This window comes from Zophobas morio, unplaced genomic scaffold, assembly GCF_036711695.1.
Source record: "Zophobas morio isolate AGI-343-1 ecotype UQ-CSIRO unplaced genomic scaffold, CSIRO_AGI_Zmor_V1 ptg000044l, whole genome shotgun sequence".
Classification (NCBI taxonomy): domain Eukaryota; kingdom Metazoa; phylum Arthropoda; class Insecta; order Coleoptera; family Tenebrionidae; genus Zophobas; species Zophobas morio.
Genome location: NW_026972149.1, coordinates 6,440,777 through 6,453,991, shown reverse-complemented (window position 1 = coordinate 6,453,991; position 13,215 = coordinate 6,440,777). Strand labels below are relative to the sequence as shown.

The 13,215-nt window shown below is 36.8% G+C and overlaps 2 protein-coding genes across 3 annotated transcripts in view; one reads left to right on the top strand and one right to left on the bottom strand.

Moving 5' to 3' along the window:
* The window catches only part of LOC135141916 (uncharacterized), a 265,878-nt gene that overhangs the window by 171,332 nt on the left and 81,331 nt on the right, over nucleotides 1–13,215 (top strand). The window contains exon 4 of the mRNA XM_064073505.1: nucleotides 6,202–6,569. Within this exon, the coding sequence (XP_063929575.1) occupies nucleotides 6,202–6,569 (368 nt within the window). The remainder of the gene's footprint in view (nucleotides 1–6,201; nucleotides 6,570–13,215) is intronic.
* Nucleotides 8,729–9,822, bottom strand: LOC135141589 (uncharacterized). Of its 2 annotated transcripts, none has more exons than XM_064072823.1 (2): nucleotides 9,435–9,822; nucleotides 8,729–9,384 (listed from the first exon to the last, which is right to left on the bottom strand). In XM_064072823.1, exons 1-2 carry the CDS (start codon nucleotides 9,720–9,722, stop codon nucleotides 9,280–9,282), a joined length of 393 nt encoding a protein of 130 aa, XP_063928893.1. In that variant the 5' UTR covers nucleotides 9,723–9,822; the 3' UTR covers nucleotides 8,729–9,279. The 2 variants fall into 2 exon arrangements, with proteins under 2 accessions (XP_063928893.1, XP_063928894.1); XM_064072824.1 differs by having other exon boundaries at nucleotides 9,440–9,822.

Here is a 13,215-nt window from a genome sequence, read left to right as displayed (position 1 = left end):
AACAGTGCAATCCCTTAGACACACCTTCATATAGTGGTTTTCTGAACGTACGGACCTCGGATTTTAGTAAATCTACTAAACTAAGGGAGGTCATCTTAAGGCTACAAGGGTCAATCCCAAGTTGAAACTTATGTGTTCGAGCCCGGGATGGAAAGCTGGGGTCCCCCATCCTAGGGTTCGGCTTGGATAGTTGCAAGGGTCACAAGAAAAAAAGAAAAGCAATACGCAGACGATACTGGGGAAAATTTCGGGCCCACAATGGATTAGGAACCAAAAGGTCTTGTAGTAAAATCCCTTTGGAGATATCTTAAAAATGAAACATTAAGGACCCAATGTATGCAGCAAAGACTCTAAAACCCTGAAGAGAATGGTTTCTAGATCTGGGGCAAACATGGAGTATCTCGATCTAGCACCCTGGGTTACGAACCCAAGTCAAGAACCGATCCTCTGAACTGTTAAGCGGATACAGGGATTCAATTACGTACTGGTTTTAAAGATACGGACCCCGGATTTCCGCAAATCTCGTAAGAATACGAACCAGGTTACCGGTACTCGAACTAAGGTACATGATACACGATATTTTAAGGCCACAAGGGTCGATCCTAAGTTAAAACCGATGTGTTCAAGTGGTTGACAACGGACTCCAGTCCTTGTATCCTAGGATCCGGACTAGATAGTGCCAAGGGTCGTAAGAACAACCAAGGGAATAGAGGAAACAAGAGCTCTTTTAGTAGAATCCTTTTGAGAATGAGAATGAAGAACGGGACCTTTTTAAGAAATTTAAGAACATTGAGAACTGACTTAGGTATCAAAATGGAGTTACAAAAAACAACTGAAGCGTGTCTACTAGTTTCACAAGGTACGATTCCCGTTCAAGAAAAACTCTAATTGAAGGTGAAAAAAGGTAACAAGGCTGGACTTTCAGATCAGGAAATGAAAGAGTTCGCAAATATGAGACACCTGAAACAGGGCGTATATGGAGTGTGTATGAAGGTATGAAGAGTAATTATATGTTGGGGATTCTAGGCCAGTTTGACCTCATTTGACCTGAGCTAGGTAACGCAAATCTGGCTGAGAAAAACCTGCGTAGACTACGAACAGCGGAAACACTTGTGTACGTGTGGCTGCACCAGTAACAAGTACCCCAGCTAGTGAAAGCATCTGCACAGTGGTTACGCCTGGTGTTCCGAGAAGATTCGATTAAGAAAAATCGAATGCATTTGCGATAGTTTGAGAAGTTGAAAGTGTAAAGCAAACCTCGATACCACAATTGTCACATTGTTGGAACAAGAAGATTATGCATGGGACGCAAAGTTAGTGAAAGTTTAACGAAACCTCAACGCTTCTGCTAATAAAACAAACAGGTCCCCGTTACAGGGGCTTTGTGGTTATCTGCAAGCTCTCGGTGGAGAATGTCAGAACGCTGTAAAACAGAAAAATAAGATTTTAAAACGGATGTCTCTATTATTTCATTTTTTTATTGGTGGCGGTAATAATTATTTACTTTTTCGATTCTTTTAGGATGTTCTGTGTAAACATCGCAAAAATAAGCTACTTATGACATTGTTTACTGCGACCGTTGTTAATCAGCTTTAACAAAGACCAAAACGACGTGAATACTGCAATAAAAACATGGACGTGTAGTCCCATGACACCATAAACTAGTTATTGTCTATGAACATTTTGTGGGCGTTCATATCTCACCCCGTTAACTTTTTACTGCGATTATCTGCAGCCTTTTTCGAATATTGAAACTGAAATAAGTGTTAGTTCCGTTTTTACAAAGAGTAGAAAATTCAAATAATATATGAAATTTTATGGCATTGCGTGGTGATTTAATCATGAACTTAGTACCACTATATAATTAAAGCAAGAAAGTATTTGCTTCCACTTTTCTTTGTGCGCTACGAACTTAACGAACTGCCACTGAATCCAAAATAGTCCCTTGGCCACCATTTGCAATAATTAATACTCTGAGGTATTTATCACGTATACAGTAAGTATACACGTGAACAGTTAATAAAGTATTGTTATGTATTATTTTAAGCGGAGCTAATTTTCTGCAGGAACTGCAACTGAATATAAACTGCATGAAACCTCAAAAAGTTGAAACTTGTGAATATTTAATTTTCTATGTAAATCGAAGTGTTCTCTCGTGGCGCTACTACAAAACAATAAAAACAACACAAGTAGTTAACAAAATCCTTTTGTATATTTATTAGTCTCTCTTCGTGGCTTAATCTGTTTAATGTGTCGGGATGTTAGCAAAGGTTTTCGAATAACTGAGAACAATACTACAATCTTTAATTGCGAAAGTTCAAAGGTGGCTTTTAAGGAATTGGTCCAGAGTTTAATTTCGTCCTTTTTAATTGGAAGTTTCCCCTCGAAGTAAATGTTTGTTTAAAATTTCTCTAAAGTTAGAATTGATGTAAAATTATACCCTAGTACTGATCCGGCTTGTATCGACGAATTAGCCCCGACGATTTTACTTAATAAAGTGGAATGCTGTATTTATGTTCGACAAAGGTAAAAATCTTGCATTACAAAATAATAGATTTTAAAAGCACTTTCATGTCAGGACTAATTGTAACAAGGCATGTGTGAAAAATTCTCATTTTACTTTTTGACGTTGGTTCCAATGCGAAAACCATTGTAATACATCTCGTAAAATTTTATGTCCTGCCACAGACAGCTGTGACATTAAAAACTTATCGATTTGCAAATACATTAACGATATTAAAAGACATTGTATGCACAGTGAACTACACCAGGTCTATATGTAACTCAAATAAAGAGACACAATTTACTTTGTGTAATTATTCTATTCGTCGCTACTCTCCAAAGCAAAAAATTCTTAACAACAATAATATAATATAAAATAGGACAAGAGTTGTAATTGCAGCCTTCTCTGTCTTTGTCATGCCTGGCTGCTGCTCTCTCTCCGTCTCTCTCTTATTAATCATTTTACGCATTTACCCATTCCTCGCTTAACCGTGATTTCCTCCCCCTTCTCATAACACAAAAATCTATAAAGTTATTTACACAAAACCACAAATACGGCATGCATGTGGTGCGTAATCAATAAAAATGTAATGAAGAATTTTCTAAGAAATGTAATGCGTACAATGTAACACTAAATATAATGTCAGTATTTTCAGATGTTTTGGTTATACATATTTATTCTCTAGTGACCTTTCAGCGTTACTACCACCTTTCACCCTTGCCTTTTTTTGTAGTATCCATAATCTATAAACTTGGCAAAGTGTACAGTTTATTGACCTTAACTAACGTTTGAAAATCAGAAATTTTTATTTACCCATGCTAATTGATTTCCACGCCGGAGTCTGTTTTAATAAAGTATTTGCGGCTTTTTATGATCAACAAACTGTGTTATTCACAGTCGATTCCATACTCTTGTATTCACTGTGTTTTAACTCCTCACTGAAAGTAGCATCGTGAACCGCCTACTCCTAATTCAATTAATGTTTTCGCCGGAAATGCCCAAAACAAAGGGTATTTCATTACCGGAACTTGATGACCTATCAGTTACAAAAAATTCAGGCTATCCGCATCGACAAGGTGAACCTAATTGACTTTCCACCTCAGAGCTTTTCCTTTAGGAATTTTCAATCGGACCATCTGAATGTAAAAACAGAGTAATTGGTGTCTTTGTTTAATTCACAATACGGTATTATCAAATAAAATTAATCCTTCGGGCGATCATAAAATAAATACGTTTTGTGGTAAAATTATCCATCCGGTTATGGGAGTGACAGCGTCGCCTTCCGGGTATAACGAATGTAAAATAAATACCTAAATTAGAATTAAAAGTGGCGTTATAATGTGTAATAATGTCAAATGATACTGAGACGGTGATATAAAACTATATAGTGAGATTTATGACAGTGATATAGCGCTTCTACGTTGTATTGTAGGGTCACAGCAGGTTCATTTATTGCTGCTTAATTTTATGGTTTTTATGAAAATCAATTTCTGCTTTGGCCGTTCTGCCACAACTTTAAATAAAATTGAGACAACTCGGTTTACATAAATGCCACATAAATCTACCCTTTTAATAAAAGTACACACGACAGTATCACGTTATCTCAATGCGACCGGAAAACAGTTCCCCCGACACAATCTTCATTTAGCCCAACAGTTACACATTTAACCAACTGGAAAGAATATTTTCACCAATCTGAGACACATTTGTTTATTTTATTGACACCCTTAAGTTGTGATAAACGATCTCAACCGCGTTTGCGTTTCATTGTCGTTTCAGCCAAACTTTCAAAAAGACGAATATTTTACGCACAAATACACGTGTTTTCGTTGGAACAGAGTTAAACAGTCCTCTATGAAATCAGAGCGCTTACTTTCAAGTGTATCTGTCGAATTTAAATATCAAAGGAAGTTTTATGCTGATTTGTAACTTTTCAAATATTCCAAAAAGATTCATTTTACAAACATCGCAGATTTTTTCCTGAAACTTTTCCAATTCGAATTTTGCGAGCTGTTAAAAAATTTAATTGTAAAATCTTTTAGCATAAAACTTGATTAAATATTGCGTTGTGTTCAGTGTCGACGCCTACTTCAAACTCGGTATTCATTCTCAATAAAGCTGTTTGCAATCCTACAAAACAACAACGCAAAGGGAAAATTTATTTTAAAAGTATGTCGGCGTAAAAAGGAAAATCAATCGGGGGTGAAAGTACAGCGGCACGAACTGCGCAAAAAATGCTCGAAAACAGACGTCCAAACTTACGCTGAATTTTAATCGACAAGGTCCGGTTAGTAAAAATGATCATTCATGTGACCGAACTCCACTAATCGGATTGACTTTCATACACCATTAAGGCGTTATTGTGTGATTTGATTTTTATAAATTGACGCTAACTAACTGACTAGCGTTATCGTCAACGTCTCTACGTCGTCGTATTAGATTCCCGTCATTTCTCATTAAAATCAGCGCACCCAATTATTACCGGGCATTCAGAAGGGATTACTACGTATTTTCAGGTATTACGGAGGCACTATTGAGCACGATTAGGAATTTTCGAGAAAACTATTTCTATTATTATTATTATTATTATATCGGAATTAATGCGACAACTTTCTGTTCGATGTGCCATTAAAACTTGCAAAATGCTTTAGAATTGTCCAACAATGTTAGAATAACAGTATTCAGTTCCACAGTGCATTAAAAATGTAACCCTATCAGGAAACGAAATTCACTGTTCGTGCTTTCGTTAGCCCAGACCTAACATATATTTGAAATGTGCAAGACGAAGTAGTCGATCGTGCACAGTTAAACACTTACATGACATTCTCAAAAATTTATTCAACACACAGTATTATTTATTTTTACTTTTTAGTTTCTGTCCGATTTTAACCACGATTAAGTGTGAATTAGCCGGTGAAGCCAAAGCTGTCGTGTCTCCTAAGGCAAAAGAACGAAATGGCGCTAAAGGCTGTTGCAGCTGTTGTTGAAACGTGTACCCCGAGATAATTAAAAACATCATATAACCCCAATTCGTTACATCGCCTTTTTAAACCATCACGGTTCATTAGTGTCCCACTCCAGTCTATTCAAACTTTGTCACCTGATTCTATACCTTGTATATTAAATCTGTGCCTGCACAACATGAAAGGTTGTGGATATTAGAAAAGCTATATTCTGACACGAGAATGCACGTTTTATAGCATAAAAGTTTAAGTTACGCTACAAAACTTCACATTCTCCGCCGAGTTTATTCAGAGCTTGTACATAGACTAGTTGAAGATAATTCCGTACTGTGTGGAATTTTAATTAATAACACAAGTTGGTGCGTTGACCAGTACACCTAACAAAGTCGTGAACTTTGTCTGCTCTTAGTAGGTTACTGCGCTCGTTATGTTCGTTATATTTACACGTAGTTAGTTAGTGTAGCTTTCACTAAAAGATAATCACGGGAAATGTGAGACGTTTTACAACTCCATCTGTTCGGTAAACGTAGTCTGCGTTCCTTACTCATCTCGCCGTAGCTATCGCTGCGGAAGAAACAAGCTTTTTTATCGTATTAACACGAAATGAAAGACGCTGCGAACAAAACGTTAAATTACATCAGTTGCACTCCACATCACACTTTCATGTAACATCCCCTTGAATCCTCGAATAATTCTAAACAAAAAAAAGTTTAATTGAATTTAATCGCATTGCAGAAGGCGCTAAGTCGCTGACGACGAACGTGACGATGACCTACCTAGCGTCAGCCGAGGTGTCAGTGAGGGCCGAGCCGACAGCCGTGGCCCGCCTTTGGACCAACGCACCCAGCACCACGGTGGCCCTCAACACCCACTCAGCCGCCCCCACAGCTTCAACTTCGACAACTGCTGCCCGCCCCACGACCATCGCCACCGAACCTGTCCGCCACAGTTTGGGCCGCGGTTTCCCCGTACCGCATTACCACTTACCAGATTCTCGCTGGGGACCTTTTTTCGAAGAAGGGTCCGAACCGCATAACATTACAGCGAGGGTTGGTTCTACGGTTATGATCGACTGTCGCATCGGACTCTTGCAAAATAAAACGGTCAGTAAAAAAAACTAATACTTTTTACGACTTTCAGTTTAATTGTGTTTTCTTTTTATTCCTATTTTTTAACTGCTTCGCACAGAGTGTGACAAAAATATCAAGTTCGCGTTACACCTGACACTTTTCCATAAAATTCCGCCGATCCGCGGAGCCGACCTTTATAAAAATCATGCTTTTATGTATGTACACTGCAGATTGCTGACATGGATTGATTATTTTATGCTTCTGGTGCGGGCGCCTGGGTCTTCTAAAAGTTTTTTAAAAAACGAATTTTTCCTGCGTTAGGTGAGAGAAGTATTAACAAGCCCCAGACTTCCCTTTCGTTTCCCGAGGGACAGCTACGGGAAAACACAGAAATAACACATTTTGACGAGTGTCATTCGCGCTTTCACCGACTTTCACACATCGTGGAATACAAAAATGTAGTTTTCCTGTTTCCGTCCATCCACTAGCTGTCGTCTGTCTGGAAATTTATTAGACAATCTCCGAACTACCGAACGAACTGCTCCCTTGAAATCGTCCTAAAAACGAGAAAACACACCGCAGAAACATCTGACAAAACAAACACCGGCTGTTGTTACGCTAAAATCGGCACAGATCCGCAGTAGTAATATAATGTTTATGGAGAAAACGAATCGCTGTTTTATTATAAATTATTTCTTGAGGGTTTTTGATAATTTTGAATCAGAACAGGTCAAATTATGTTTGTATAGGGTTACTTTTTGTAATTTTTAGAACTTAACAGTTAAATATACATTTTTTTAATTACAATACTTATGTAGTTACTAGAAGGCACCATTCTATCGTTGTTTAATATTTCATTCGACAAATAAGAGCCGTTGCCTACGATACATCATCAGAAGACCCAATAAATAAATAATAAACATAAAAGTTAGTCAACAATCATCCTCCATGTGTTTTTATGTCAGAAAAATATTCCTTCTTATATCGTAACCGTTTTATTTTTACGTGTCAGTAGGTAGTTTTTTAAGAACGTTAAAATCGAAAGTGCGACATTGGTGGAATTGTGAGATGCTTCAATTCCCAAGAAACCAATCCCAATAGACGCAGGTCATTTCTTTGAAAGACTCGGATACCTGGACATTTTATGACTTCGACGCATATCGTCGTGAAATAAGACTGCACATCAAAAAAAGGTTCGGCAAATCTTTATTTAAAAACCATAATGAGCCATAACACTTCCTTATGAAAACACGAACAGAATGTCAATTATATCTGATTGAGTTACAATCATCTAAAAAAAAAAAGTTTGAAATTATATATATGTAAATATCTGGTGATTTTTTAAATTTCTGCTCTAGTTGGCTATGACGTCAGTCGATTCAATCGCGCGTAACGATTTTAAAAACTGGGAAAAACTCCTCGATTGATCGCCTTCGTGTCTTCCACGGTTTTAGAGAAAACGGCGAACACTGAAAAATTACGTATATTCTTTTTATTTACTGTTTGGACACATAATGATCCGAACCTCACGATCGACGATTTCGAATAACCTTTCGCCTAGCTAGCTTGCACTTTTTCCAGTACGGAAAACGCGTCTGCTGGAATTGTTTAACCGAATAAAAAAATACGGGGTTGATAAATTCAATTAAGCGCAGAAGTTGCTACTCAAAAGTTTCATTAACAACTTCATTCGCCACTAATTTGCTTTAAATTGTTTTAACTGAAAAGATCAGATTGAACAAAATCGACGAGTTCATTAGGTCAATGAATAAAGAGACCTCGAAAGAGGTTGTATAATGAATCAAAAGGGGAACTTTCCAATCGTGCTAGGTTAAAGGAGTAATTAGAGCATTTTAAGGAAAACATCAAACGTGATTTATTATTCGTTTTTTTCTCGACGCGATGCCTATCCGCATAAAGTTTTACAAGATTGAAAAGGATATGAAAAATTCTACGTGCTTAAGAGAGGATAATGAAAATCCCTGACTTATTCATGTTCATCCGTTACTGTGCGTACTTACCTAATTGTTAAGTCCACATAACTCGGAAGTCTCAGTTTTATAAAATAAACGAACACGTTCTCCTCTTATAAAATGTATGACTTATTTAAGTAGACTAACTTTAGTTGTGTCTCAGTAGAATGCGCGCGCAGATAATATAGTGTTTACTTCAGGCAAATAAAGTTCTTTGATAATAGATTATACTTTATTTGTTGATTTAAAGGTTAAACAGGTACATGCATATATGTTTTCACATGAATACCTATCAGTAATAGCTTATTCACCTACACACTACATTCTATAAAGTTTCACATTCCGTATACATGAATATAGTAAATAAAAAACTTTTAACACTTATTGTAAAAAAATATACTAGAAAAGATATGACTAGATAAATAAATGTTGTCTTCTCAAAACTGTAACTTCATTATACAGATTCTGAAACAAATTGTTAATTCACTCTACAAATTTGATTCATAGAGTGAAAAACATTATATAAACGAAAGCCACAATAGGTGACGTCATTGAATTCTTGTCGGGGATGAATAAGACGAGATCTACAATCTTAACACACATCTAAAATTCTCTGTAATCAGGTCACACAAAATTAGACATTGATTAGACATAATACTGCGATTACGAAGCTCAAGTACAGTCAACACTGTACTGAATATTTGACTACTGAGAACCATTGACATTGACTAATCCAAAGATGTTATTAAATAAATAGAACAAGTGATACTTTATCCATGCATAACTACCACTTTCGTTTTTTTCGGCTTCTGAAAGTGTCTTCTTTTTCTAGTTTCTTTACCCTCCGGCATTGGCCTTTGAGCTCGATTGAACGCCTACAACAACAATAAATTCTTCAACTGAATTCAAATACAGACGTTCATACATCACCAGAAGTCCCCCCCGAGCCATTCCCTCCATTTTCTGAAAACCACTCTTTACCTTTATCACATTTTTCGGATTCACTACAATCTTTTTCCTTCTGGTACGTAGCTGCCCCTGAACTCGAACTCGAACCCGCGTTTGCACCATCGTAATACGACACAAGACTTGCCGGCATTGGGGCACTTTTATAGTCGGGCCAATCTGCGCAGTATTCGGCGTGTTTCAGGATATCGTCGAGGACGTCTTCGGCCGAATTCCAGGCGGAATCGACGAACCCGGGACTGCTCATCCTGGACGCAGCGGAATCTAACCTCAAAATTTGTCAATAACAGCAACACCCCAACTGCGGCCACTGCAATCACATGTCAAAACGATAAACCACCGGCTATAAAGACACGCACTGCGCAGCCGCAAAAGAAGTGATTTTATTTGTGCGTCGGGGATCGACGCGCACGCATGCGCGCGCCAGCCGTCTTCGATTTAAATTTTTTTATTGTGGGCTGATTCATTGATGACAGGTTCGGATATGGTGGATTTTAAGCCCGATCCTGGCCAAAGTCAACGCGAAATAAGCATCTACGCAACTTTGTAAGTTAATGAGGCAAACACAAACTAAATTAACGCTAAACGAATAGGTTATATTTTACAATGACGTCATCAATTTTCTGGAATGGAGGAACGGACACATTTTGACTTAAGCAATATTTTCGATGATCTTAACGCACTCTTAAATTTCACAATGGACAGACGACAGACAGACTAAAGCGGAAACGTGCACCACACATTCTACGACCTTTAGCTACAAAGTATAAAAATAAATGAACATAAATCATTTTTAAATATTCAAAATAACAACGTGTGTGTTTAGTTGCGGTATTTATAGCCCGAATAAGCTCATCTTCAATCAATTAACGCCCCTCTGCAATTCATGCAAATTTTACAGATTTGGCAATATTGGGTAAATATGTTTGTTACCCCCACAAAGTATCGATTAAACAAATACGCAATAAATCATGGTCCGCTTCAGATGATTTCACAAAATATCAAACGTATATCGAATCCTAGAGGGTGTAAGAGAACATTTTGTTTTTGTTACATCGTAGTACATAAAATTTTTCAAAAATTCGCCAAAATTTTGAAAATTGTCTGTGCTTATTCAGCTAAACACCTTTGACACTAAGAACTGAAACAATGAAAGAAATCGTTAGTCTTTAACATCAAAGTTTCTTAGCTATGTCGACAAAGATGGCTCACGTGTCACCATTAAAAATTAACGGAGTGTTGCAGGGATCAATTTTCGGGTCATTACTCTTCACCAACTTTGGTAATGACTTACCGTCTATTTTCCGGTTGACACCATAGACGAGTTTATTATTTGTAGAACAATGATTTTTCGATAACAATGGGCGACGATTTTAAATAATATTAAGTTTAAATCAACCATCGTCCTTTTGTTTTTCGCCAAAACTAGAGGATGTATCAAAGGATAACGAAATCCTTTAGCCGTGGTGACTGACAGCCGGCTTACGTGGCAGTCATATTGAATATTTCGCTTCAAAGTTATTTTTCAGTATGGAAGGTTTCAGTATATTGTAGTTTTGAATGAAATTACTGTTTTACAACCTCGGTGAAAATCGACTTAGGTATGCAGTGTTATTACGGTTCGGTTCATGGAATGTGAGTCTCAAAAAGAGGAGTATTTTGCTAAAAAGTCAATTTAGTCGTGCAGAGATCTACGTAAAATATAAATTTTGTCGGTGGGTGAAATTTATGTAGGAAGAGGTGACACATGCAAAGAAAATAAACGCTACGTGAAAAGAAATTAAAACTTTAGGCCGATAACACCAAAAATAAAGACAACATTGTTATTCCATTTCAGAGAATATCGATTCGCTTTCCCTCATTGTTTAAAAATAGTCGAGTTCATTTCCGATGTGGTATTTTATACAAACATTTTTCGTTTATACAGTGTAAATGAATTAAGTAGGACAGCGTAGCTGCTGAAACCCGTATTAACCGTATGTAAATTTTTTGAATTTTAATTAATTTTTATTAGAATAAGTGAAAGCGCCCTTTCGCTTTATGTAGTTTTTATACAGTAATTAGTACAGGACTTAAAACTATGAAGTTGTTAGTATACCTTGTAAGAATGAGACGCCGTTATAAATTTAACATCTCCCTAAAATTTTGAGCACGACGATGCCGCATTAAAACCGTGCTGTGTTAAAAATGGAAGGTAAATTTTATGCGGAACAATGGTAATGAAGGTGGCTGAATCTAATACGTCAAAACACACCTAACAAGTCACAAAGAAACATTACCTTGGTATAATTCGTTTCATGCAATTTACTTTCCAGCTAATTTTGGAGGAGGATGCTACATTTATCCTACGGAGCACCGTTTTATTTAATACGAAGTAACGACCGAAATTACTTTAATTTAAAGCATCGTCTTAACTATCGGAGTACTTTTAATCAAAGAATCCATAACCTTTAACTCTTCCTAAACGTCACAAACCGCCAACTCTGCTTACAGCGCTTTGTACAAAACATCGCCGTAAAAGTAAATTAGTTATTTTCACTGCCACTTTCGACGTCCTTCAGGCGTTTTTTACTTAGCGCGCGATAGGGAGTGTAGACACGGCGTTATTTTACATTTCCGTGGGTCTGTCTGCGGTTTGTCCGTCGTCGGAACTTAACGCGTAGAGGAGTGTCGTAAATAATGTAATTTATTTCATTATTGTCGCGCTAACAAAAGTTTCGCTATTATTGATGATAGTTGAAGCGTGCTTGCAGATAATTTTTACAAAGAGGTCGCAAGAGGAAGCTGCATGAAGGTGTTCTTTAAAATTATTGATTTTGAAAGTTGTTTGTCGTCGCGCTAATATCACTACGACAGTATTCATTAAAAGCAGAAGCTATATAAGGCAATGATGTTCTGTACACTGTTTACTTTCTTTCGTAGTCACGTTTCCGCGATTAGGAGATATGAAAAATAAACAAACATGTACGTTGTCGTAACGTTACATTGAAAATCTGAGACTGAATGATGAAAAATGCGATCTTCAAAGGAACTTTAATAACACTCCCAACGGCTTGTCTTGTTTTTTAGGAATGATTGAGTTGTGATTACCCTCGTTTCTTCATTTTTGCCAGTCCTGAGTAATGAAGTTATCTTTGCAAACTTGGTTTGTAATTAGGTTTTATTAAACTCGTCACCGTTAAATTCGAATTTTTTCAGACTTTCCAACATTTTATATTGATCTCACGCGTTTCTTTCCGTTCACTACAAAACTTTACAATTTATATCTTCCGGTTTGTTTTAATGATAACAGGGTTTTTAGATAGGAACCAGTAATTTCCTTTAGAGGTCCCAGCTCTGTAATCAGGTCGTGGACGAACAACTTCCTTTTTACGTAAAAATTTTGCTTTACAAGAATTAATGTCAGCGGCGAGTTGTAGTTATTTATTTCAAATTCAACTTACTCGAACTCTAGTAAAAATCATCATCGATCGTACGATATATTTAACGATTTGGATGATTTTACCTAAGTTATTAATTACATTTCATAACTACTCAGTCGCGATTAAAAACAATACATTTTAATTGAATATAAACAACATATAAACCACACCATTATAACAACTTAGGTATTGTAGTCCACTCACTCTAGTAAGAATACTGCCGTTACCGTTACTGGCGTAAAACACTTACAAAATAATCCAACGAAGATCTTCTCGCTGCAAAAGCTTTTAAAACCTTATATTAAGTTCATTTATTTT

What these genes read in the sequence shown, in the direction of transcription:
- LOC135141589 (XM_064072823.1), bottom strand. Translation starts at nt 9,722, where the DNA reads ATGAGCAGTCCCGGGTTCGTCGATTCCGCCTGGAATTCGGCCGAAGAC. An exon ending in CGGGGGGGACTTCTGGTGAT is followed by an intron (nt 9,385 to 9,434) that starts GTATGAACGTCT and finishes TTGTTGTTGTAG; the next exon opens with GCGTTCAATCGAGCTCAAAG.